The 25,894-nt window shown below is 44.5% G+C and overlaps 1 protein-coding gene across 2 annotated transcripts in view; it reads left to right on the top strand.

Moving 5' to 3' along the window:
• The window catches only part of LOC126469584 (glutamate receptor ionotropic, kainate 5-like), a 228,937-nt gene that overhangs the window by 78,306 nt on the left and 124,737 nt on the right, over positions 1-25,894 (top strand). Inside the window, exons 3-4 of one of the 2 annotated variants that reach the window (XM_050096699.1) lie at positions 12,757-12,932; positions 25,249-25,545. In XM_050096699.1, coding sequence (XP_049952656.1) covers positions 12,757-12,932; positions 25,249-25,545 — 473 coding nt within the window. The remainder of the gene's footprint in view (positions 1-12,756; positions 12,933-25,248; positions 25,546-25,894) is intronic. The other variant, XM_050096700.1, reaches the window with a different exon arrangement.

The following is a 25,894-nucleotide window of genomic DNA, read 5'->3' as shown; positions in this document are numbered from 1 at the left end:
GTACCGCAAAGTTCTTTCTAAATTTCACTCGATGCGAAGTATTGTAATCGCTGAAATAACATCACATACCCTTTCAGCCCATGAAGTTTCGTTTCGTTTCCTCTTCCCCTTTTGAATGCCATACTTTTTTTGTCAGGCAATGTGTTAGTTGTTGGCTTTGTCGTAATATCTGTCAGTTTGGGCACTGAACTTTTGAACACATTGTAAACAGTGAATAGCCGCGGTTTTGTCACACTACCGTCAGGTATCCTTGAATCAACCTCTACCTCTGACGACGACTTCTACATCTACATTTATACTCCGCAAGCCACCCAAAGGTGTGTGGCGCAGCAGGTAAGCTTCCAAGTAAGAATGACATACTGACTGTTGATTGCCCGGCAGTTTTCTGTCCAATCGCATGTCTACTTGTTATTCCTGTGAATGTATTTTTCTCGTTAGATTCCGGCGAGGAATTGTTTCTAGGCCTTTTCGGAAATCAAGAAACAATTGTTCATCTCTGTAAAAGTCATCATACTCGAGGATAATACACTCCTGGAAATTGAAATAAGAACACCGTGAATTCATTGTCCCAGGAAGGGGAAACTTTATTGACACATTCCTGGGGTCAGATACATCACATGATCACACTGACAGACCCCCAGGCACATAGACACAGGCAACAGAGCATGCACAATGTCGGCACTAGTACAGTGTATATCCACCTTTCGCAGCAATGCAGGCTGCTATTCTCCCATGGAGACGATCGTAGAGATGCTGGATGTAGTCCTGTGGAACGGCTTGCCATGCCATTTCCACCTGGCGCCTCAGTTGGACCAGCGTTCGTGCTGGACTGCAGACCGCGTGAGACGACGCTTCATCCAGTCCCAAACATGCTCAATTGGGGACAGATCCGGAGATCTTGCTGGCCAGGGTAGTTGACTTACACCTTCTAGAGCACGTTGGGTGGCACGGGATACATGCGGACGTGCATTGTCCTGTTGGAACAGCAAGTTCCCTTGCCGGTCTAGGAATGGTAGAACGATGGGTTCGATGACGGTTTGGATGTACCGTGCACTATTCAGTGTCCCCTCGACGATCACCAGTGGTGTACGGCCAGTGTAGGAGATCGCTCCCCACACCATGATGCCGGGTGTTGGCCCTGTGTGCCCGGTCGTATGCAGTCCTGATTGTGGCGCTCACCTGCACGGTGCCAAACACGCATACGACCATCATTGGCACCAAGGCAGAAGCGACTCTCATCGCTGAAGACGACACGTCTCCATTCGTCCCTCCATTCACGCCTGTCGCGACACCACTGGAGGCGGCCTGCACGATGTTGGGGCGTGAGCGGAAGACGGCCTAATGGTGTGCGGGACCGTAGCCCAGCTTCATGGAGACGGTTGCGAATGGTCCTCGCCGATACCCCAGGAGCAACAGTGTCCCTAATTTGCTGGGAAGTGGCGGTGCGGTCCCCTACGGCACTGCGTAGGATCCTACGGTCTTGGCGTGCATCCGTGCGTCGCTGCGGTCCGGTCCCAGGTCGACGGGCACGTGCACCTTCCGCCGACCACTGGCAACAACATCGATGTACTGTGGAGACCTCACGCCCCACGTGTTGAGCAAATCGGCGGTACGTCCACCCGGCCTCCCGCATGCCCACTATACGCCCTCGCTCAAAGTCCGTCAACTGCACATACGGTTCACGTCCACGCTGTCGCGGCATGCTACCAGTGTTAAAGACTGCGATGGAGCTCCGTATGCCACGGCAAACTGGCTGACAGTGACGGCGGCGGTGCACAAATGCTGCGCAGCTAGCGCCATTCGACGGCCAACACCGCGGTTCCTGGTGTGTCCTCTGTGCCGTGCGTGTGATCATTGCTTGTACAGCCCTCTCGCAGTGTCCGGAGCAAGTATGGTGGGTCTGACACACCGGTGTCAATGTGTTCTTTTTTCCATTTCCAGGAGTGTATATTTTCCGTAACTCCAAAAGAAATCGACGCAGGAGGTATAAGTCTATACGTAGCACGATTTGTTGGCCAGAGCCATGTAGTGAACTGATACTAGAAGGCGGGCCAGTACCTCCTCATGTTCAGTATAAAATCTAATGGGCACGCTGTTGATCCCGTGGCCCCTCGCTTATTTCTATGGCTGTCAGTGTCTCGTTAGCGCGACAGTCGAACGTAAAAACTGTGTTGAGATCTTCTCCGGTGAATCAGTTTTCGACCTTTATTTTATCATCTTCAGTACAGATAAGTTTATCCGAACAGCTGATTTTACGAATGACCAACACATTTTATGGTTTCTTAACAACATAACAGGTAAGCTGTTACCTTCGAATTCACTGAACACTTCTCGTTTAGTTCTCCTTACGCTTGTTCTGATATCGATCAAATTTTATTTGTACGCAAGGGTTCAGCTTCGTTTCATTCTACGTTCAACTCTCTAAAGTTTCGTGGTAGCTTCCTAGTACACTACTGGCCATTAAAATTGCTACACCACGATAGATGACGTGCTACAGACGCGAAATTTAACCGACAGGAAGAAGATGCTGTGATATGCAAATGATTAGCTTTTCAGAGCATTCACACAAGGTTGGCGCCGGTGGCGACACCTACAACGTGCTGACATGAGGAAAGTTTCCAACCGATTTCTCATACACAAACAGCAGTTGACCGGCGTTGCCTGGTGAAACGTAGTTGTGGCTCTGAGCACTGTGGGACTCAACTTCTGAGGTCATTAGTCCCCTAGAACTTAGAACTAGTTAAACCTAATTAACCTAAGGACATCACACACATCCATGCCCGAGGCAGGATTCGATCCTGCGACCGTAGCGGTTTCGCGGTTCCAGACTACAACGTCTAGAACCGCACGGCCACTTCAGCCGGCGAAACGTAGTTGTGATGCCTCGTGTAAGGAGGAGAAATGCGTACCATCACGCTTCCGACTTTGATAAAAGTCGGATTGTAGCCTATCGCGATTGCGGTTTATCGTATCGCGACATTGCTGCTCCCGTTGGTCGAGATCCAATGACTGTTAGCAGAATATAGAATCGGTGGGTTCAGGAGGGTAATACGGAACGCCGTGCTAGATCCCAACGGCCTCGTATCACTAGCAGTCGAGATGACAAGCGTCTTATCCGCATGGCTGTAACGGATCGTGCAGCCACGTCTCGATCCCCGAGTCAACAGATGGGGACGTTTACAAGGCAACAACCATCTGCACGAACAGTTCGACGACGTTTGCAGCAGCATGGACTATCAGTTCGGAGACCGTGGCTGCGGTTACTCTTGACGCTGCATCAGAGACAGGAGCACCTGCGATGGTGTACTCAACGACGAACCTGGGTGCACGAATGGCAAAACGTCATTTTTTCGGATGAATCCAGGTTCTGTTTACAGCCTCATGATGGTCGCATCCGTGTTTTTCGACATCGCGGTGAACGGACATTGGAAGGGTGTATTCGTCATCGCCATACTGGCGTATCACCCGGCGTGATGGTATGGGGTGCCATTTGTTACTCGTCTCGGTCACCTCTTGTTCGCATTGACGGCACTCTGAACAGTGGACGTTACATTTCAGATGTGTTACAACCCGTGGCTCTACCCTTCTTTCGATCCCTGCGAAACCCTACATTTCAGCAGGATAATGCACGACCGCATGTTGCAGATCCCGTACGGGCCTTTCTGGATAGAGAAAATGTTCGACTGCTGCCCTGACCAGCACATTCTCCAGATCTCTCACCAATTGAAAACGTCTGGTCAGTGGCGGCCGAGCAACTGGCTCGTCACAATACGCCAGTCACTACTCTTGATGAACTGTGGTATCGTGTTGAAGCTGCATGGGCAGCTGTACCTGTACACGCCATCCAAGCTCTGACTGACTGAATGCCCAGGCGTATCAAGGACGTTATTACGAGCAGAGGTGGTTGTTCTGGTGCTGATTTCTCAGGATATAAGCACCCAAATTGCGTGAAAATGTAATCACATGTCAGTTTTAGTATAATATATTTGTCCAATGAATACCCGTTTATCATCTGCATTTCTTCTTTGTGTAGCAATTTTATGGCCAGTAGTGCATTTATTATTGTATGACAGGAACAAGCTGTATCGAGAAGACAAGATCTTATTGGAGGTACGCTATAAAGTGAAAGCATTTGAAATCGAAGCCAGGCCAAATATTAAAAAAAATGGAAATAAAATAATGCGTCAGCAGAACGATGAACATGTTCTCAGAATATAGAGCACATGATGCAGGGAAAACAAACGCCCCCTCACAGGTGAATGATGCGGCCATCCGTCTTACTGTGTGTAGGTAATTAGTTGCTCCTTGGCGCACAGCCAAGTTGGCGATTTATCCAGACGTGATTTATTTTGGAAATAGTCGTTGGCTCAGTTGCTATATATTTTCTTGGTCGTGAATGCCTGTCCTACTTTTTACTTACCTCTACCTGGGAGTTCATAAGAGATTATGACTCTGGTTTTATTCTGTGAAATGTTACCCCTTTATTTCAAATCTGACTCATTCGTAAATAAAAGCAACCTGACCGAAATTATTTAAGTTTCTGAGTGGCAAGGACTTTAGCATAGCCCAGGGGAATAAAAACGGAAGGTTTAACCGGAGTTAACCAAGACAAAATTGAAATTGAATCTATAATGTAGGATTTACGCATTTACTAACAAGATATCTACATCTACATGGATACTCGGCAAATCACACTTAAGTGTCTGGCAGAGGGTTCATCGAACCACCTTTACAATGATTCTCTACTGTTCTGCTCTCGAACAGCACGCGGAAAAAGCGAACACCTGTATCTTTCCGTATAAGGTCTAATGTCCCTGATTTTATTATGATGATCGTTTCTCCCTATATAGGACGGCGTCGAAAAGACATTTTCGCATTTGCAGGAGAAAGTTGATTGTAATTTCGTGAGTGGATCCCGTCGCAACGAGAATCGCCTTTGTTTCAGTGATATCCATCCTAAATCCTGTATCATTTCCGCGACACACGCTCCCCTATTTCTCGATAACACAAAACATGCTGCTCCCCTCTGAACTTCCACGATGTACTCTTTTAATCCTATCTCCTAAGCATCCCGCATTACGCAGCAGTACTCCGAAAGGGGACGGACAAGCGTAGTGCAGGCAGTCTCTCTAGTAGACCGGTTGCATCGTTTAAGTGTTCTGCCAATAAATGGCAGGCTTTGCTTCACCTTCCCCACAACTTTTTCTGTGTGTTGTTTCCAATCTAAGTTGTTCGTAATTGTAATTACTAGGTATTTAGTTGAGTTTACGGCCTTTAGATTAGATTGATTTATATTTTAACCGAAATTTAACGAATTCCTTTCAACACTTTCCATCATTTAGGGTCAATTGCCAATTTTCGCATCACGTAGGTATCTTTTTCTAAACCGGTTTTCAATTGGTTTTGATCTTCAGATGACAGCATCATCTGCAAACAGCCTAAGACGGCTGCTCAGATTTTCTCCTAAATCGTTTATAAAGATAAGGAACAGCAGAGGGCCTATAACACTACATTGGAGAACGCCAGAAATCACTTCTGTATTACTCGATGACTTTCCGTCAATTACTATGAATTGTGAATTCTTTCACAGGAAATCACGAATCCAGTCGCATAATTGAGACGATGTTCCATAAGCATGGAATTTGATTACAAGTATCTTGTGACGTACAGTGTCAAAGGCCTTCTGGAAATCTAGAAATACGGAATCAATTTGAAATTCCTTGTCAATAACACTCAACACACTGTGTGAGTAAAGAGCTAGTTGTCTTCACAAGAACAGTATTTTATGAATCCTTGATGATGCTGATGTTTGGTTTGTGGGGACCTCAACTGCGCGGTCATCAGCGCCCGTACAAGTCCCAGCTTTTACACAATCCAATATTTAACTCAATCCAATCTAGCAACTGTCACGAATGATGATGATGACGATGATATGATGAGGAAAACACAAACACCCAGACCCCTGGCAGAGAAATTCCCCAACGCGGTCGGGAATCGATCCCGGGACTTCTGAATCCGTGCTGACTATGTGTCAATAAATCGTTTTCTTCGAGGTAATTCATAATGTTCGAACACAGTATATGTTTCAAAATCCTGCTGCATACCGACCTTAATGATATGGGCCTGTAATTTAGTCGATTACTCCTATTGCCTTTCTTGATTATTGGTGTGACCTGTGCAACTTTCCAGTCTTTGGGTAAGGATCTTTCGCCGAGCGAGAAGTTGTACGAGTATATGATTTCTAAGTATGGAGCTATTGCATCAACATACCCTGAAAGGAACCTAATTGGTATACAGTCTGGTCCGGAAGACTTTGTTTTGTTGAGTGATTTAAGTTGCTTCACTACTTCGAGGATGTCTTGTCTTGGTAGTTGTTCTTGATTCGCATTCTGGAATATTTACTTCGTCTTCTTTGGTGAAAGAATTACGGAAGACTGTGTTCAGTAACTTTGCTTTAGTAGCATTGACGTTGACCGTATTTGCATAACTATCGCATAGAGAAGGCATTGACTGTTCTTGCTAGCATACTTTCCATACGACCAGAATCTCTTTGGATTTTCTGCCGCCTTTCGATACAAAGTTTCGTTGTGGAAACTATTGTATGCGCCTCGCATTGAAGTCCGCGCTAAATTTCGAGCTTGTGTAAAAGATTGCCAATCCTGAGGATTTTGTGTTCGTTTAAATTCGGTATGTTTTTTTCGTTTTTCTGCAACAGTGTTCAGACGCATTTTGTGTGCCAAGCGGGATCAGCTCCGTCGTTTTTTAATTTATTTGGTATAAATCTCGCAGTTGCTGTCGATACTATTTCTTTGAATTCAAGCCATATCTGATTAATTGTTAATTTGGAAGGAATGGAGACTGTCTCTCAGGAAGGCGTCAAAGGAATTTTTATCCCATTTTTTGAACAGGTATATTTTCGTTTATTTTTGGAGGATTTGGGAATTACGATATTCAGTCTCACTACAACAACCCTGTGTTCACTAATCCCTGTATCCGTTTTGATGCTTGTTATTAGCTCAGCATCCTTTGTTGCTAAGATTCAAGTGTTTTTCACAACCCGTTACTAGTCGAGTGGGTTCATGAATTAACTGCTCGAAATAATTTGGAGAGAATGAGTTTGGCACAATTTCGGATGATGTTTTGTGCGTACCTCCTAATTTAAACGTGTATTTTCACCAACATATCGAGGATAAATTGAAGCCACCACCAACACTGTTGAAATTAGACTCAAGTTTTCTTTGAACTTTTCAGCAATTGTATCGTCTGAAATGGGAGGTCTGTGAAAGGATGCAATTATTGTGTACAGAAATTGCATCTTACAGATAGAATTCGTGGGATGCACATGTTTTTGCCATATCTGCCCTACTTCAGCTAATAATATGAAAACCCTGGGATAATGTCCGAGTAGAAATCTTCTCCATGTCCGTCGCTCCGCTGTCACGTGTCTCGAATTTCAAGAGCGAGACGTACTTAGCTGCGTAGCTGAAATTTTTATTTACGAGGGTTGGAACTTAATTAGTGGCAACTCTTTATTCACAACCGATACAAAAGAGTTACATGTTTGTACCTGTTACTGTCCTTCAAAGTAGTCCCCAGCGTTGTGTAGAACCCCTTGCCAGCGACGTGGAAGGCGTAGTATACCGATAGCAGAGCCTGTTCTGCTGATGGTGCGAATGGAGCGGTGTTCTGCCTGTCGAATCTCTGGAACAGTTCTGAAGCGAATGCCACGAAGCCAAAATTGAAACGCCAGTCCAACGAATGGCGTCATTATGGGTCGCCGAGAAAGTTGAAAGTGCGTCAGAGCCCCAGTATGGCGAAAGTTATGGTGATTCTCGTGTACGACTGTGATGGTTTTATCCCAACGCATTACGTTCCTCCACGGCAGACCGTCAATGCACAGTATTACTGTTCAAAAATGGCTCTAATCACGACGGGACTTAACATCTGACGTCATCAGTCCCCTATACTTAGGACTACTTAAACCTAAATAACCTAAGGACATCACACACATCCATGCCCGACGCAGGATTCGAATCTGCGACCGTAGCAGCAGCGCGGTTCCGGACTGAAGCGCCTAGAACTGCTCGTATTACTGTTCGTTCATGGAGCATCACCTACTACTAGCTTTGCGAAAGAAGAGGTGACACTTTCTGCGCAACCCACCCATCAATTTGTACGACAATGCGCGGGCGCATACAGCGCAAGCTGTGGCTGCTCTGTTCCATGGGACTGGGAAGTACTGTATCATCCACTATCCTCCCTGGACTTAAGTCCTTGTGACTTTGATTTGATTCCGAAGATGAGGGAACCACTTCGTGGCATTCGCTTCAGAACTGTTCCAGAGATTCGACAGGCAGTAGACCGCTCCATTCGCACCATTAACAGAACAGGCTCTGCTATCGGTATACTACGCCTTCCACATCGCTGGCAAGGGGTTCTACACAACGCTGGTGACTACTTTGAAGGACGATAACAGGTGTAAACATGTAACTCTTTTGTATCTGTTGTGAATAAATACACTCCTGGAAATTGAAATAAGAACACCGTGAATTCATTGTCCCAGGAAGGGGAAACTTTATTGACACATTCCTGGGGTCAGATACATCACATGATCACACTGACAGAACCACAGGCACATAGACACAGGCAACAGAGCATGCACAATGTCGGCACTAGTACAGTGTATATCCACCTTTCGCAGCAATGCAGGCTGCTATTCTCCTATGGAGACGATCGTAGAGATGCTGGATGTAGTCCTGTGGAACGGCTTGCCATGCCATTTCCACCTGGCGCCTCAGTTGGACCAGCGTTCGTGCTGGACGTGCAGACCGCGTGAGACGACGCTTCATCCAGTCCCAAACATGCTCAATGGGGGACAGATCCGGAGATCTTGCTGGCCAGGGTAGTTGACTTACACCTTCTAGAGCACGTTGGGTGGCACGGGATACATGCGGTCGTGCATTGTCCTGTTGGAACAGCAAGTTCCCTTGCCGGTCTAGGAATGGTAGAACGATGGGTTCGATGACGGTTTGGCTGTACCGTGCACTATTCAGTGTCCCCTCGACGATCACCAGTGGTGTACGGCCAGTGTAGGAGATCGCTCCCCACACCATGATGCCGGGTGTTGGCCCTGTGTGCCTCGGTCGTATGCAGTCCTGATTGTGGCGCTCACCTGCACGGCGCCAAACACGCATACGACCATCATTGGCACCAAGGCAGAAGCGACTCTCATCGCTGAAGACGACGCGTCTCCATTCGTCCCTCCATTCACGCCTGTCGCGACACCACTGGAGGCGGGCTGCACGATGTTGGGGCGTGAGTGGAAGACGGCCTAATGGTGTGCGGGACCGTAGCCCAGCTTCATGGAGACGGTTGCGAATGGTCCTCGCCGATACCCCAGGAGCAACAGTGTCCCTAATTTGCTGGGAAGTGGCGGTGCGGTCCCCTACGGCACTGCGTAGGATCCTACGGTCGTGGCGTGCATCCGTGCGTCGCTGCGGTCCGGTCCCAGGTCGACGGGCACGTGCACCTTCCGCCGACCCCTGGCGACAACATCGATGTACTGTGGAGACCTCACGCCCCACGTGTTGAGCAATTCGGCGGTACGTCCACCCGGCCTCCCGCATGCCCACTATACGCCCTCGCTCAAAGTCCGTCAACTGCACATACGGTTCACGTCCACACTGTCGCGGCATGCTACCAGTGTTAAAGACTGCGATGGAGCTCCGTATGCCACGGCAAACTGGCTGACACTGACGGCGGCGGTGCACAAATGCTGCGCAGCTAGCGCCATTCGACGGCCAACACCGCGGTTCCTGGTGTGTCCGCTGTGCCGTGCGTGTGATCATTGCTTGTACAGCCCTCTCGCAGTGTCCGGAGCAAGTATGGTGGGTCTGACACACCGGTGTCAATGTGTTCTTTTTTCCATTTCCAGGAGTGTAGTTGCCACTATTTAATTTCCAACCCTCGTAGTAAGTCTGCAACCTCAGCATAAGGCAGGCTAATTCACCACAGTTTTGGGTACAATAAAAATGAATAGAGTATGTTTCAAGAACGTGGTTTTTGAGTAAACACATGTCCTTAGGGAAGGGAACACCTGACTTCCCTCCCAGATTTACTAATTCAAGCTTATGGTCCATTTCTAATGACCTCGGCGCCTTAAATCCTTACCTTTCTTTTTCTGATGATGGTGTACCTGGATTTATTGTTGAAGCATGATACAACATTTTATTTTGTCTCTGCAAAACCGAAGGAACAAAAATCGAAATACCAGACAGTGCCCTTGAGGGAATGATTCAAAACTCTGTTAGAAGAAAGAACAGAATACTTTTTGGTGCCTTACCCTTATGGTACAGTCTGATTATTTTCTGAAACAGAAATAATGTACGTTCAAAAAATGGTTCAAATGGCTCTGAGCACTATGGGACTTAGCTGCTGAGGTCATCAGTCCCGTAGAACTTAGAACTACTTAAACCTAACTAACCTAAGGACATCACACACATCCATGCCCGAGGCAGGATTCGAACCTGCGACAGTGGCGGTCTTGCTGTTCCAGACTGTAGCGCCTAGAACCGCTCGGCCACACCGGCCGGCTAATGTACGTTCATCGGTAACAAATTCAGTGTAGGTAGGAGAGCTACGTACTACATTCAGCTTTCTTGGAAATACGCGAATCAGAGAAAGGGTAAGGCAACACACATATATTTCACTCTCTCAGTCATAACCTAGTGACCGAGCGAGGTGGCGAAGTGGTTAGCACACTGGACTCGCATTCGGGAGGACGACGGTTCAATCCCGTCTCCAGCCATCCTGATTTAGGTTTTCCGTGATTTCCCTAAATCGTTTCAGGCAAATGCCGGGATGGTTCCTTTGAAAGGGCACGGCTGATTTCCTTCCCAATCCTTCCCTAACCCGAGCTTGCGCTCCGTCTCTAATGACCTCGTTGTCGACGGGACGTTAAACACTAACCACCACCACCACCAATAACCTAGTGTCTTACCTATATTAAAAACGAAACACCCAATCAGAGTGTACCCAAAGCCTGTCATATTCTTCCTTGCACCTCACGCCACTTGGCACCTAACAGAACAGAACAAAACAAAACATGTGGCGACGAAGGAGGCAGAGGGGATGGCAGGAGGGCTGCGTGTGTACAATGTCAGAGTGGCTGTGCTAACAAGGGAACCTCCCCATTGCACCCCCCTCAGATTTAGTTATAAGTTGGCACAGTGGACAGGCCTTGAAAAACTGAACACAGATCAGTCGAGAAAACAGGAAGAAGTTGTGTGGAACTATTAAAAAAATAAGCAAAATATACAAACGGAGTAGTCCATGCGCAAGATAGGCAACAGCAAGGAAACTGCAGGCTCACGAGCGCCGTGGTCCCGTGGTTAGCGTGAGCAGCTGCGGAACGAGAGGACCTTGGTTCAAGTCTTCCCTCGAGTGGAAAACTTATTTTCTTTACTTTCGCAAAGTTATGATCTGTCCATTCGTTCATTGACGTCTCTGTTCACTGTAATAAGTTTAGTGTCTGTGTTTTGCGACCGCACTGCAAAACCGTGCGATTAGTAGACGAAAGGACGTGCCTCTCCAATGGGAACCGAAAACATTTGATCGCAAGGTCATAGGTCAACCGATTCCTCCACAGGAAAACACGTATGATATATTCTATACGACACTGGTGACGGCATGTGCGTCACATGACAGGAATATGTTGTCGACCCACCTAACTTGTACACTTGGCGAATGGGTAAAATGATTCTTCTACCTTGCCCGATTTAGGTTTTCTTGTGGATATGATAATCACTCCCAGAAAAGTGATGAAAACATAAGAGTTTGTCACATAAATTGAAAATAAAAAATTAAAGTTTTCACTCGATGGAGGATTTGAACCAAGGACCTTTCGTTCCGCAGCTGCTCACGTTGCCACGAGACCACGGCGCTGCTGCGGTCCCAGTGTCCTTAATGTTGCCTGTCTTGCCATGAACTACTCAGTTTGTATATTTTGCTTATTTTTTCACAGTTCCACACAACTTCTTCCTGTTTTCTCGATTGGTCTGTGTTCAGTTTTTCAAGGCCTATCCACTGTGCATACTTAGAACTAAATCTGAGGGGGGTGCGATGGGGAGGTTCCCTTGTAAGATGTGGACATATGCTTAGTCAGCAAGCTCTCAGACACATCGAGACCTGCTGACATGCTCAAACTTGCATGTGTCTTATTTCTCATATTACAGAAATGCAGAATGCAGATGTATCAAGTTGCTACCAGATTGGGGGCAGCTGTGTACCAGTGGACTGGAAAGAAGGAAATATCTCTGTGGCTTCAGGGAATAATGTTTTTCAACCAAATCAGAATCGGGGGTTCGAAAGCAGGACGATTTATAACCTGTTATATGACACCCTTTGTTAGGGATATACGTACTAGAAAAATTATAAATTGTGCAGCAGATCAGGTACCACATAAAACTGTTCGCATCAGTACGTAGTTCAGAGAGAAACTGTTGTGTACAAATCTTAGCGGGAGGAGTATGATTAGTGAAACACCGTAATGTCATTGGACTGATGTCTGAAACCTCCCGATTCATTTTTTTTTCGTCCAGATTACTTTTTAACATGGCACATGAAACACATTTAGAATAATAATATTGCTATTGTATAATGCATTTTTGATATTTTGCATTTTCGGAGTAATGTTCATAATGGTTTAGATACTTTTATTTCCTGTAATATTCCAGATAAAATTGTTTTCTTTTTCAGATATTCGAAGCAGTATGAGTTCAACGAAGTTCAGAAAAGAGCTTTCACACTTGTTTATTCCGGCTGGCTCCATCAAGTTTGAAGGAAGCGTCGTAAGCCGACTGTCTTGCAATGAACAGAATCCATTCTTCATCGTCATGTTACACAGTAAAAAAATTCATCTTTCTTTACAGACGGTGAGCATTATTTTTGATCCTGCGTTTACTAACTGTAGTGACGAATTTAAATGTTACAGAAATTCAGTGACAAAGAAGCACTAAGATACAGTGGTAAATATGCGTAAGAGATGCAGTTAAACTGACACCTTACATTAGGGGTACTGACAAAACTATCTGAAATTAAACTACGTAAATTCTTTAGTATTAGTGCTACAGGAAAGTCTATTTGAATTAAATTATTTACACTTTCGTTAAGTACGCACATATCATTTAGCGCAATAGTATCTGGTAGCAAGAAAGTCGAAGACAGATGCACAACTCTGGTTCAGGGAATAGTAGTCTTCGTCTTACTTTCATGAATTAGGCAGCTACCCTGTTTCGTTTTCGCAGTGCTTATATCCATTGTTTCCTTGGTCGACCTATGTCGCTCCTTCCTTTCAGGCTGTAGCTCAGGATTTTCTCTGGATAGCTTTCCACCTCCTTTTCTATTCACTTGCTGTTTCTATCCATCTCTGTATTATGTTATTTGCTCTTTACTGACACGTACATTCAACCCATTCCAAAAGTTTCCACTTTTAATGAAGTCTCTTCTTGCGTAGCCATGCCTTCTCCATGCATTTTTCTTTGCTGCTTGTATTGTGCTGTTATATTTCTTTTCGTCTATCTATCTCTCGCCTTAACACATCTCGTATGTTATCGCCAAAGTTAAAAAAAACAATGTTTGTAGCTTTTCTTTCCAGGTTTTGTCTCTGCATGCCCTGTCTATAGTTTCACATACTGCTTGAAATTTGTGCATGATTTATCTACATCATTATCATAATCGTAACTCGTGTCGTAGCTCTGATTTCAGATGTGGCAGGTATATAATTATTTAGTTGTTTTTGCTATCTTCCGCCGAATTACGTATTTTCTTGAAAGGAAAACAGATAGTTATCCAGCAATTAAATTAGATAAACATACTAATCTACGGGGTCGTGCTGAAAAGTAATGCCTCCGAATTTTTTATTCTGTTCTCAGTATCGGTTGAGATGTTGCAAGCCATGCATATTGCTCGGTCGACCTTCCCGCTTCGCTGACTCAAGTTGCAGCCCTCTGCTATTTGCAGGTTATAAAGTAAACATACAATGAAGTGAAGATGACCTCCAGTTAGCAGTCCAGCAGAGAAAACAAATTTTTACCGAATAAAATCTTAAAATTCGATTACGTAAGATAAAAGCCCCGCCAAGAGCCATGGAGCTTGTCGAGGAGAGATGACTTACGTGTCTCAGCGATACAGATAGCCGTACCGTAGGTACAACCGTAGCGGGAAGATATCCGTGAAGAGACTAGACGAATATGCGGTCCTTGAAGAAGGGCAGCAGAGTTTTCAGTAACTGCAGGGACGACACACTGGATAATTGGCTGATCTGTCCTTGTAACATCAGTCAATATGGCCTTGCTGTGATGGTATTGTGAAGGTCTGAAAGCGAGGGGAAATTACAGCCATTATTTTTCCCGAAGGCCTGCAGCTATACTGTAAGGTTAAATGATGATGATATCGTATTGGGTAAAATATTCTAGAGGTAAAATAGTCTCATATTCGGGCAGGGATTACGTAGGATGATGTCGTTATCAGGAAAAACAAATCTGGAATTTTACGGGAGGAAACGGGGTGTGTTAGATCTCTTAATCGGGTAGGTAGGCTAGAAAACTTAGAATGGGAAATGTGTAGGCTGAAGTTAGATGTAGTTGGAATTAGTGAAGTATGGTGGTAGAAGGAAAAAGACTTCTGGTCAGCTGAGTTCTGGGTTAAAAATACAAAATCAGATACGGTGACGCAGAAGTACGAGGTCTGTCTAAAAAGAATCTGACCTTTGATTTTCGCGCACAAAATAGAGACGATAGCGCGGCGCCACTGTAAACAGTAAAGGAAGAGACGTTTATGCGCATGCGTGAATTTTGTCCCCGCCTTCCAGCGCGTCAGTCGCTGAGTGAGGTGCTACACTACGTGTTCGTCGGATTGCCGATTCTCTCAAGATGACTGAACGTGTTGAGCAAAGATACTGCGTCAAATTTTGTCAAGCTTGGTGATTCTCAAAGCGAAACAATTCGTAAGATTCAGCAAGTGTTTGGAGAAGATACGATGTGTGTAACACAAATTAAGGTGTGGTTCAACCGATTCAAAAGTGGCCGCGCATCAGCGGAGAGTAACCAGCGCTCTGTCAGGCCCCAAACTGCTCGGAGTGCAGCTGTTGTTGATAGGAGGCAAAATTTGGTGATGGCAGATCGTCGTTTGATTGTGCAGGAGATTGGTGGTGGTGGTGGTGGTGGTGGTGGTTAGTGTTTAACGCCCCGTCGACAACGAGGTCATTAGAGACGGAGCGCAAGCTCGGGTTAGGGAAGGATTGAGAAGGATATCGGACGTGCCCTTGCAAAGGAACCATCCCGGCATTTGCCTGAAACGATTTAGGGAAATCACGGAAAACCTAAATCAGGATGGCTGGAGACGGGATTGAACCGTCTTCCTCCCGAATGCGAGTCCAGTGTGTGCAGGAGATTGCCCAAGAGATTGGAGTGAGTAAAGATTCTGCACATGCAATTTTGTGTGATGGTTAGAACATGCACCGAGTGGCTGCGAAATTCGTGCCCTAGTTGTTGTCGCCAGAACAAGGACCTTCCGGACACCAGCAACACTAATCCTGGGTTTCTGAACACCATGATAACTGGAAATGAGTCATGGGTGTACGGGTACGACTCAGAAACAAAAAGACAGTCGTCGCAATGGAAGCATCCCGAGTCTCCAAGGCCGAAGAAAGTACGGCAAGTGCGATGCAAAATCAAGGTGATGCTGACTGTCTTCTTTGATGTCCGTGGAATTGTGCATCCCGAATACGCACCGGAAGGACAAAGAGTGACAAAGGAGTACTATCAAGATGTTCTCCGTGACGCAGTTCGGCACAAAAGACCAGACATGTGGACGGCGAAAAACTGGCAACTGCATCACGATAATGCTTCCGCACATTCATCCCACTTGATCCAAAATTTCTTGGCCAAACATGGAATTACAGCCGTTCGCTAACCTGCCTACTCTCTAGACATGGCTCCTTGCGACTTCTGGTTTTTTCCAAAATTGAAGACGCCACTGAAAGGATCCCGTTTTGAGAGTAGAGAAGAGATAATGCGGAACACGACGACGGAACTGAACACCTTTCCCAAAGAAGACTTCCAGAGGTGTTTCCAGCGGTGTAAGGATCGGTAGGCTAAGTGTGTGCAAGCACAAGGGGCCACCTTTGAACAGGATTAGAGTCCCAACCCCGTCAGGTATTCGGAATATTTTTTCTGGCCAAAGTTCGGATACTTTTTAGACAGGTTTCGTAGGTCTAATAATGAATAAGAAAATAGGAATGCGGGTAAGCCACTACGATCAGTATAGTGAACACATTATTGTAACCAAGACAGACAGGAAGCTAACACCCACCATAGTCGTTGAAGGTTGTATGCCAACTAGCACCGCAGCTGATGCAGAGATTGAGACAATGTATGATGAGATAAAAGAAATCATTCGAGAGGAAAATTGAATTGTCTCATACAGCATGGTCCACATTTACTTGGTTAGAATTTTTGTTTACTTTATCTTGCATCCTGCGTGAAAACATTAAGAAGCTCGATAGGTGTACTCCCTTTGAGCTCCGTGTATGTACGAGGCGTAGTAGCGAGTGAACAGACCAATGTTCTTGCAAGTGGTGCCAACTATGGCGCAGCGATACTTAATACGACAATAGTGTCCCTTATAGTACAACGACGTTCATACTCTAATGTTTCTTAGGAACAACGGTTTCAGTTTACTGCCGCTAACTGCCCACTTAACCACGTTCAGCCGCACGACGAACACTTATTAATCATACAGCTCCAGGGAAGCGCTGGTACGAATGCCTGCAGCATTGGAAACTATAACGAACACCACTGGGATCCTCGTAAATGATTCAGTGAAACAGCACTGCCTCATTAGCAGGATTCAGGCCTCTCTTGTGATAGGGTTGGAGAAGTGAAGTGCCTGGGTGGGATATCCACGTAGGTGACTTCAACATAGACCGACATCTACATAGTTACTCCTCAAGCCACTGTACTCAAAGTACATGGCGTAGAGTCATCCAAAACGGAGATACAAGAGAAGATATAGACCAGATCTGCAATTTGATCTTACCAAAATCTCAATCAAGAGTTAATGTCACGCAGTCAGTAGGAAAACTAAAAATACCAGATGCACTAGACGATTAGAAATGGTTCAAATGGGTCAAAACACTATGGGACTTAACATCTGAGGTCATCGGTCCCCTGGACTTAGAACTACTTAAACCTAACTAATCTAAGGACATCACACACATCCACACTCGAGACAGGATTCGAACCTGCGACCGTAGCAGCAGCGCGGTTCAGAACTGAAGCCCCTAGAACCGCTCGGCCACAGCGGCCGGCAGACGATTACAAGTTCAGTAATACTGAACTGATATAAGATGGGAAGCACCTAGAAAAAAGATTTACATTAATTCCTTTGTTTCTGAGCAGAAAGATGTGTGATGTGTCTTCAGTTCTCTACAGCATGTAGAAACTTTAGAAGTCGAATCCAGTGCACTCGTAATTGAGATGAAATATACAGCAATCTAAACACTTTAGGCCTAACGAGAAATACATTTCTCGCGTGACCAGATCTCGTCGCTCCAACGGATACCAATCAATAGTTCATAACATTTCCCGGTTTTATTCCAGTGCCGGCCGTTGTCGCCAAGCGGTTCTAGGCGCTTCAGTCCGGAACGGCGCAGGTTCGAATCCTGCCTCGGGCATGGATGTGTGTGACGTCCTTAGGTTGGTTAGGTTTAAGTAGTTCTAAGTCAAGGGGACTGATGGCCTCAGATGTTAAGTCTCATAGTGCTTGGAGACATTTGGTTTTTCATTCCAGTGGCAAGACATGCTGAATATTGTCATATGTTACGACCTAGTTGGGCTCACTCCTCTAGGCCTCATCGCAATCTACGAGTTGTCAATCACCTACATCTACAGTGTGTTACCGAAAAACATCGTAGAGTTTTAGAGGGTGTCATGAGGAACAAATTGAGGATAGGAACCAATATCCGGAAACGTCATTCAACGACGTTACAGGACGTCCAAGTTATAGGCGGCGGCTCCTGCCAGTAGTCACCATTTCGGCAGCAAACGTGACTGCACATTGACGGACCATCTGCGGAGCGTCTCGAAATGTTGTTTGCTATTGAGTGATCGCGACTGACTGCCACGATCAGCAATGGAGCAGATGGAGCTAGCTGCTGTGTAGATGGGCCTCGTATTCTATACAGTTCATTTTCTTCCTGGAACCCTCTAAAATCTCCAATGTTTTTCGGTGTGCATGAAAAAAAAAAGAACTCCTGGATCCAAACCTGTGTCCAAAACCACCACCCACCGAGGTAAAGGACATCCATAGGAGACAAGGCCTATCTTCGCAGCGGCTAGCCCCATGTTCTCCACCAGCGATCGTGGCAGTCATTCACAATCACTGAATAACAAACATCAAAGATTTAGGTGTTCCTTTTTCCCACGCGCCATTCGAGAGTGGAATGGTGCAGAAGTAGTATGAAAATGGTTCGATGAACCCTCTGCCAGGCACTTATGTGTGAATTGCAGAGTAACCATGTAGATGTAGATATAGATCATTGTGAGAACTTCCGCCAACGGTCCGTCAGTTTCCGGACACGGGTTCCCATCCTCAATTTATACCTCATGACACCTTCTTCAGCTGCACGAAGTTTTTTGGTATCTTTTTGTAACACGCTGTATATCTGTCCTCCGCAAACCACCTTATAGTGCGTGGGGTAGGGTACTTCGTGTACTACTGTTACTTCCACCCTTCCCTTTTTCAGTCGCGAACTGTCCTTAGAACGAACAGTTGTTGGTAAGCCCCCGTTCAATCGTTCAAATGTCTCTGAGCACTATGGGACTTAATATCTGAGGTCATCAGTCCCCTAGACTTAGAACTACTTAAACCTAACTAACCTAAGGACATCACACACATCCGTGCCCGAGGCAGGATTCGAACCTGCGACCGTAGCAGTCGCGTGGTTCCAGACTGAAGCGCCTAGAAGCGCTCGGCCACAACGGCCGGCTAAGCCTCCGTCTGAGCACGAATTTCTCTAATTTTACTTCATAGTTTTTCGCTAGATAAATGTAGAAGACAACCACATATTGCTGGCCGCTTCTAAGAATGTAAGCTCTCGGAATGTTAACAGTAAATTACAGTGTGATGCAGATCGTCTCTCCCGTAGCGTCTGCCACTGGAGTAAGTTCAGCATCTCTGTGAAGCTTTCGCGCTTACTAAATGAACACGTAATAACGAAACGCGATTCATTGCACGAGATTGTTATTTACAGCATTAGGTCTACATAGTTAGTACATGTTTCTGGCTATTTGCAGTGATAAACCAAAACGTTATAACCACTGCTCACCGCGACGCTATATGCCGGCTGCTGGCGTTGCAGGCATTTGATGCGATAACAAAGCACTAAACAAAGAAAAGTGCGAGGTCATCCACATGGGTTCTAAAAGAAATCCGATAAATTTTGGGTATACGATAAATTACACAAATCTAAGGGCTGTCAATTCGACTAAATACCTAGGAATTACAAAGTGAAACTACCACTAGGCGCCAAATCGTTGGATGTCTACGGCTCTACACAGAACGTGAGGTTCGAAGGCCTGGCCGCTCTGTAAAGAAGGATAGATGGTGATCTGTGACATCTCTGCGGAAAGAGCACACTGCTTGTTGACGCTCAAGTGTTTCGGAGCACACCGTTCATCGTACACCGTTGACCACGAAGCACCGCAGTAGACCCCTACGTGTTCGAATGTTGACCCGACGACATCGTCAATTACGACTGCAGTGGGCACAGGACCATCGGAACTCGACCGTCGATAGTGGAAACGTGTCCGCTCTTCGAGTGAATCACATTTTTGTTACACTAGGTCGCTGGTCGTCTCCACAAACGCCGCCATCGAAGTGAACGGCGGTTCGAAACGTGCGGCGCAACACTGACGCAGGCTGGTGCGAACAGTATTATGCTATGGGAGACATTCTTCTGCGTTTGGGTGGGACCTGTGGTAGTAATCAAAGACACGCTGACAGCTGCGAACAATCGGCATCCCTTCACGCTGGATGTCCTACCCGACGACGATTTCCTCTTTCAGCAGTACAATTTTCCGTGCCTGTAGTGAAGGCAGCAGAGGATCAAGTAGGTAAAAAGACGAGGGCTAATAGAAATCCTTGGGTAACAGAAGAAATATTGAATTTAATTGATGAAAGGAGAAAATATAAAAATGCAGTAAAGGAAGCAGGCAAAAAGGAATACAAACGTCTCAAAAGTGAGATCGACGGGAAGTGCAAAATGGCTAAGCAGGGATGGCTAGAGGACAAATGTACGCATGTAGAGGCTTATCTCACTAAGGGTAAGATAGATACTGCCTACAGGAAAATTAAAGAGACATTTGGAGAAAAGAGAACCACTTGCATGAATATCAAGAGCTCAGATGGAAACCCAGTTCTCAGCAAAGAAGGGAAAGCAGAAAGGTGGAAGGAGTATATAGAGGGTCTATACAAGGGTGATGTACTTGAGGACAATATTATGGAAATGGAAGAGAATGTAGATGAAGATGAAATGGGAGATACGATACTGCGTGAAGAGTTTGACAGAGCACTGAAAGACCTGAGTCGAAACAAGGCCCCGGGAGTAGACAACATTCCATTAGAACTACTGACGGCCTTGGGAGAGCCAGTCCTGACAAAACTCTACCATCTGGTGAGCAAGATGTATGAGACAGGCGAAATACCCTCAGACTTCAAGAAGAATATAATAATTCCAATCCCAAACAAAGTAGGTGTTGACAGATGTGAAAATTACCGAACTATCAGTTTAATAAGTCACAGCTGCAAAATACTAACGCGAATTCTTTACAGAAGAATGGAAAAACTAGTAGAAGCCGACCTCGGGGAAGATCAGTTTGGATTCCGTAGAAACATTGGAACACGTGAGGCAATACTGACCTTTCGACTTATCTTAGAAGAAAGATTAAGGAATGGCAAACTTACATTTCTAGCATTTGTAGACTTAGAGAAAGCTTTTGATAATGTTGACTGGAATACTCTCTTTCAAAATCTAAAGGTGGCAGGGGTAAAATACAGGGAGCGAAAGGCTATTTACAATTTGTACAGAAACCAGATGGCAGTTATAGGAGTCGAGGGGTATGAAAGGGAAGCAGTGGTTAGGAAGGGAGTGAGACAGGGGTGTAGCCTCTCCCCGATGTTATTCAATCTATATACTGAGCAAGCAGTAAAGGAAACAAAAGAAAAATTTGGAGAAGAAATAAAAACTTTGAGGTTCGCCGATGATATTGTAATTCTATCAGAGACAGCAAAGGACATGGAAGAGCAGTTGAATGGAATGGACAGTGTCTTGAAAGGAGGATATAAGATGAACATCTACAAAAGCAAAACGAGGATAATGGAATGTAGTCGAATTAAGTCGGGTGATGCTGAGGGAATTAGATTAGGAAATTAGACACTTAAAGCAGTAAAGGAGTTTTGGTATTTGGGGAGCAAAATAACTGATGATAGTCGAAATAGAGAAGATGTAAAATGTAGACTGGCAATGGCAAGGAAAGCGTTTCTGAAGAAGAGAAATTTGTTAACATCGAGTATAGATTTAAGTGTCAGGAAGTCGTTTCTGAATGTATTTGTATGGAGTGTAGCCATGTATGGACGTGAAACATGGACGATAAATAGTTTGGACAAGAAGAGAATAGAAGCTTTCGAAATGTGGTGCTACAGAAGAATGCTGAAGATTAGATGGGTAGATCACATAACTAATGATGAAGTACTGAGTAGAATTGGGGAGAAGAGGAGTTTGTGGCACAACTTGACAAAAAGAAGGGTCCGGTTAATAGGACATGTTCTGAGGCATCAAGGGATCACAAATTTAGCATTGGAGGGCAGCGTGGAGGGTAGAAATCGTAGAGGGAGACCAAGAGATGAATACACTAAGCAGATTCAGAAGGATGTAGGTTGCAGTAAGTACTGTGAGATGAAGGAGCTTGCACAGGATAGAGTAGCATGGAGAGCTGCATCAAACCAGTCTCAGGACTGAAGACCACAACAACAACAACAACAACAACAACAACAACAACTGAGTCAGAAGCGTGCTATAGTGGTTTGAGGAGCATTATAGGGAACTCACGTTGATGTCCCGGCGACCAAATTCGCCTGATGTAAACCCTATGGAACCCATCTGGGTCGTTGTTGGGCGCTATTACCGCGTATGCAGGTCAGCGGCCCGTTATTTACGCGAATTAGATGACCTGTGGATCTAATGCCACATACGTCCACAAACTTACCAAAGAACGGTCGGATCCCTGATACGCAGAATCAGCAATGATTTCGTTTCAAAGTCGGGAAAGTAAGTAATTACGCAGGTGATCATAATTTTTTGGCTCATCACTGTATACTGCCTTGTAATCAAGTCTGAACTCATAACGGAATGGTTGCTCTATTTTTATTACGACCATGTTGTGTCAGTAAGATTACATGGTGTACAGATTCATTCTTCAAGCGTGAAAACTTCCAGTCGCATTCTGACACCGTCTGTTGAATTATGTGGACTTCTACCTTTCGTGATTCCGTAACGCCGAGTCTCTTGAGCAATGGTTGGATACTTAAACGTTACGGCCTCACTTTCCAGCTGGCCCTGTCGACAGCGACAGTTAAAAGAAACTGCTCGCTCGATGGAAGTGTTTAGATGTTTCAAGCACTGGAGATTCAGACGTAGGCAGCTGTTAATGGCTCACTATGTAAGCGTAGAACACAAGGAAAAAGTAAAGTTCACAGAATTTCGTTGCGGTTCACTAATGAAACGCTTACTAGCGCCGCTTAGTTGACTTGAGTCGATGTTTCTTAGGTCGGCTCTATAGCAAGAATTTTTCTTCCTTTGTCATTGATGTAAAAGACTCACAGAATTCGACTTCCGAACAAAGTTTAAAGGAACTTTCGTCTCAAGATTTAGGTGCTATCTCACTATTCATGATACATGTTATTTGCCGTGTCACGCAGTTGAAGTTCAAGTTTTCTTTATTTTGTCGCATGGACTGTGCTGTGTATATTAACGGCCGTTTAACGTTTTCCTTAAACAGGGAGTTGACTTACTGTAAATGATTTTTCCATCTGCTAACTGCGTGTCACAAATCTGGTTGTCCTAAGCAGCTTAATTATAAAAGGTTTCGTACTCTGTACGATCTGTAGGATCTTTATCACCGTTGTCCTCTTCATCACTGATTTATCAAAATTTTCTTGTAGACGTAGCTCACAGGAATGTACTACCACAAAACTGATTATTTTACATTAAATGCCTGTCCGCTTTTGTATTTCTTGGGAGTATGATGAGTTACAGTAAAGGAACGAAAATATTGGTAAATAGTAACTATTTATTTATTATTTACTTAGCTTATTGCATTACGTGCCAATAAAGGTACAGTCATAATAGACAGCGGCTACAAAAAAAGCATAAAAGAATTAACAATTTTCACAACCAATATAGATATAAAAGGCATTATATTCCAACCTCAAGGTGTTCAATCCATTGTATCGCCGATGCGGATGCCTCTAGGAAGTCAATCCAGTTTTCCTTACAAGAGCAGAAAGACAGTCGCTGCGAAGATCCTGGATGGATTGTCTCGGTTGGCTACAGTTACAGTCCGGAGATGTTATTTTTCCACATTTATAGTCTGAAGCGACAGAAATACAATCTCGTGAAACGTCTTTATACATCGATCCAGACTCCTTTTAAGTAGAAAATCAGTAGTGTAATCTGCGTCTCAGCCCATTTATTTCAAACAAAATTTCTAGCATCTTGACAAAACGAACAAAATTTGGTTTTGAAAACCGGCTAGTAAGAGGACATGCAAACGTTATGAGTTGTTCGTGAACATAAGACACTTTGCGGCTATACGTCAAGTTATTTGGTTAATTAGGGGACTTTCACGTGGGTCAGGACTAGGAAAGCTCTACGAAGAAGTACAATAGCATTTGTTGTACGTGATTATAAAAATTAGAGAGATATATATTGTTAATATTTGCAACAAAAAAATGGTTCAAATGGCTCTGAGCACTATGGGACTTAATTGCTGTGGTCATCAGTCCCCTAGAACTTAGAACTACTTAAACCTAACTAACCTAAGGACATCAGACACATCCATGCCCGAGGCAGGATTCGAACCTGCGACCGTAGTGGTCGCGCGGTTCCGGAGTGTAGCACCTAGAACCGCTCGGCCACCCTGGCCGGCTAATATTTGCAACTATTCTTCAGTTGCTACTATGAGTGAGGGGGAAAATGTCATCCGACTTTTGCAAATTATTGTTACTTTGTTTTTAACCAAACATGTTTCACATATTCACATTTTTATCTTTTCCATTCTTTTCGCGTGTCCATTGATTCTTGTACAAGCACTAAAGGATAACAGTACAGGTTTCCAATCCATAGCATGTCACAACTCTTCATTTCACTGCACATAACCATGAGTACAGTGATATGAATAGTGACGAAGGAAGATAATGTGAAATGAAAAGCATACTTGTGACACAACTGGAAACCTATATTGTGTTTATCTAACGCTTTCACAAGAACCAATGCACACACAAAAAGAATAGGAAACATACAAAAAGAATAGGAAACATACAAAATCAATGATGATGCCTAACATGAATAGACGAAACAGGTCTGGTTAAAAACAAAATAAATATTCTCTTGCAAAAGACTAATTACAAATGGTTCAAATGGCTCTGAGCACTATGGGACTCAACTGCTGAGGTCATTAGTCCCCTAGAACTTAGAACTAGTTAAACCTAACTAACCTAAGGACATCACACACATCCATGCCCGAGGCAGGATTCGAACCTGCGACCGTAGCGGTCTCGCGGTTCCAGACTGCAGCGCCAGAACCGCGCGGCCACTTCGGCCGGCGACTAATTACATTTGTTTATATATACGTGGTAAACGTAATCAGAGAAATATATTTGATGACTGATAGATTTGGAGACCAACAGAATTACTTTGAGTACTAGTTGCAAAAGACGTATACCGATGTTGCATTTCTAATATCTAGGCACCTTCCGGAACTTCATTGTTCCTCTAGTATCAAAAAATTTCTTTCTTGTGTAAAATATGCTTCGCCATGCGTCGGCTTTTCGTGCTTACCATAAATTAACATTTTAGCGCTTTAGAATTAAGTATGATTGTTGATTTGTTTCCTTTTCTTTCCCTTGCAGCTAGCACAAAGCACGATCTCAAAATCGAAATGGCTGATGATTGCTGAAGAAGGTTTCGATATCAATAACATTCTCGCTGGCGCATTCATCCCTTTTAATACAGAGTTTGTGTTAGCCTTGCGTAAAGGAGAAATTTACAATGTTACTGAAATATATCAAGTTTCTCCCGAACTCTCTTTAACTACAGTGGCCCTTGGTGAATGGGATCCTAAGAGGAATCGCAGCTGGAATATACCGAGCATGTACAGGCGTAGGACCGACTTACAGGGCGTTACTTTAAATGTTACAACTTTGGAGGTATGTATAGCCATAAGTTTTCATTGGTTCTTGTTAAAGCTGTAGCTACTTTTAGTCAACTAGTTGCTACAAAGTCTGAATTGAAGTAGTTTAAATTAAAGCTTAGGTTTTCATATGCAGTATATTTGGATACTGCCATAAACATACGAGATTTAAATAGTTTAAGTGGCTTACGAGAACTATTAAATACCCCATTAATTCTAAGATATTAACTTTCGTAGCTTTTCTTTCAGAAGAGAATCTTAAGTTATTCGGTTCTTATGTGGTTATAATTAAATTATACGTGGAGTCTCGAAAACATTATGTAGAATTCCAACCACTTCTGTACACCTCTCGAGAGGTCAACTAC

The sequence above is a fragment of the Schistocerca serialis genome, chromosome 3, assembly GCF_023864345.2.
Source record: "Schistocerca serialis cubense isolate TAMUIC-IGC-003099 chromosome 3, iqSchSeri2.2, whole genome shotgun sequence".
NCBI lineage: Eukaryota > Metazoa > Arthropoda > Insecta > Orthoptera > Acrididae > Schistocerca > Schistocerca serialis.
The sequence above is the reverse complement of the archived record's forward strand: the minus strand, read 5'-3'. Positions and strand labels throughout refer to the sequence as shown.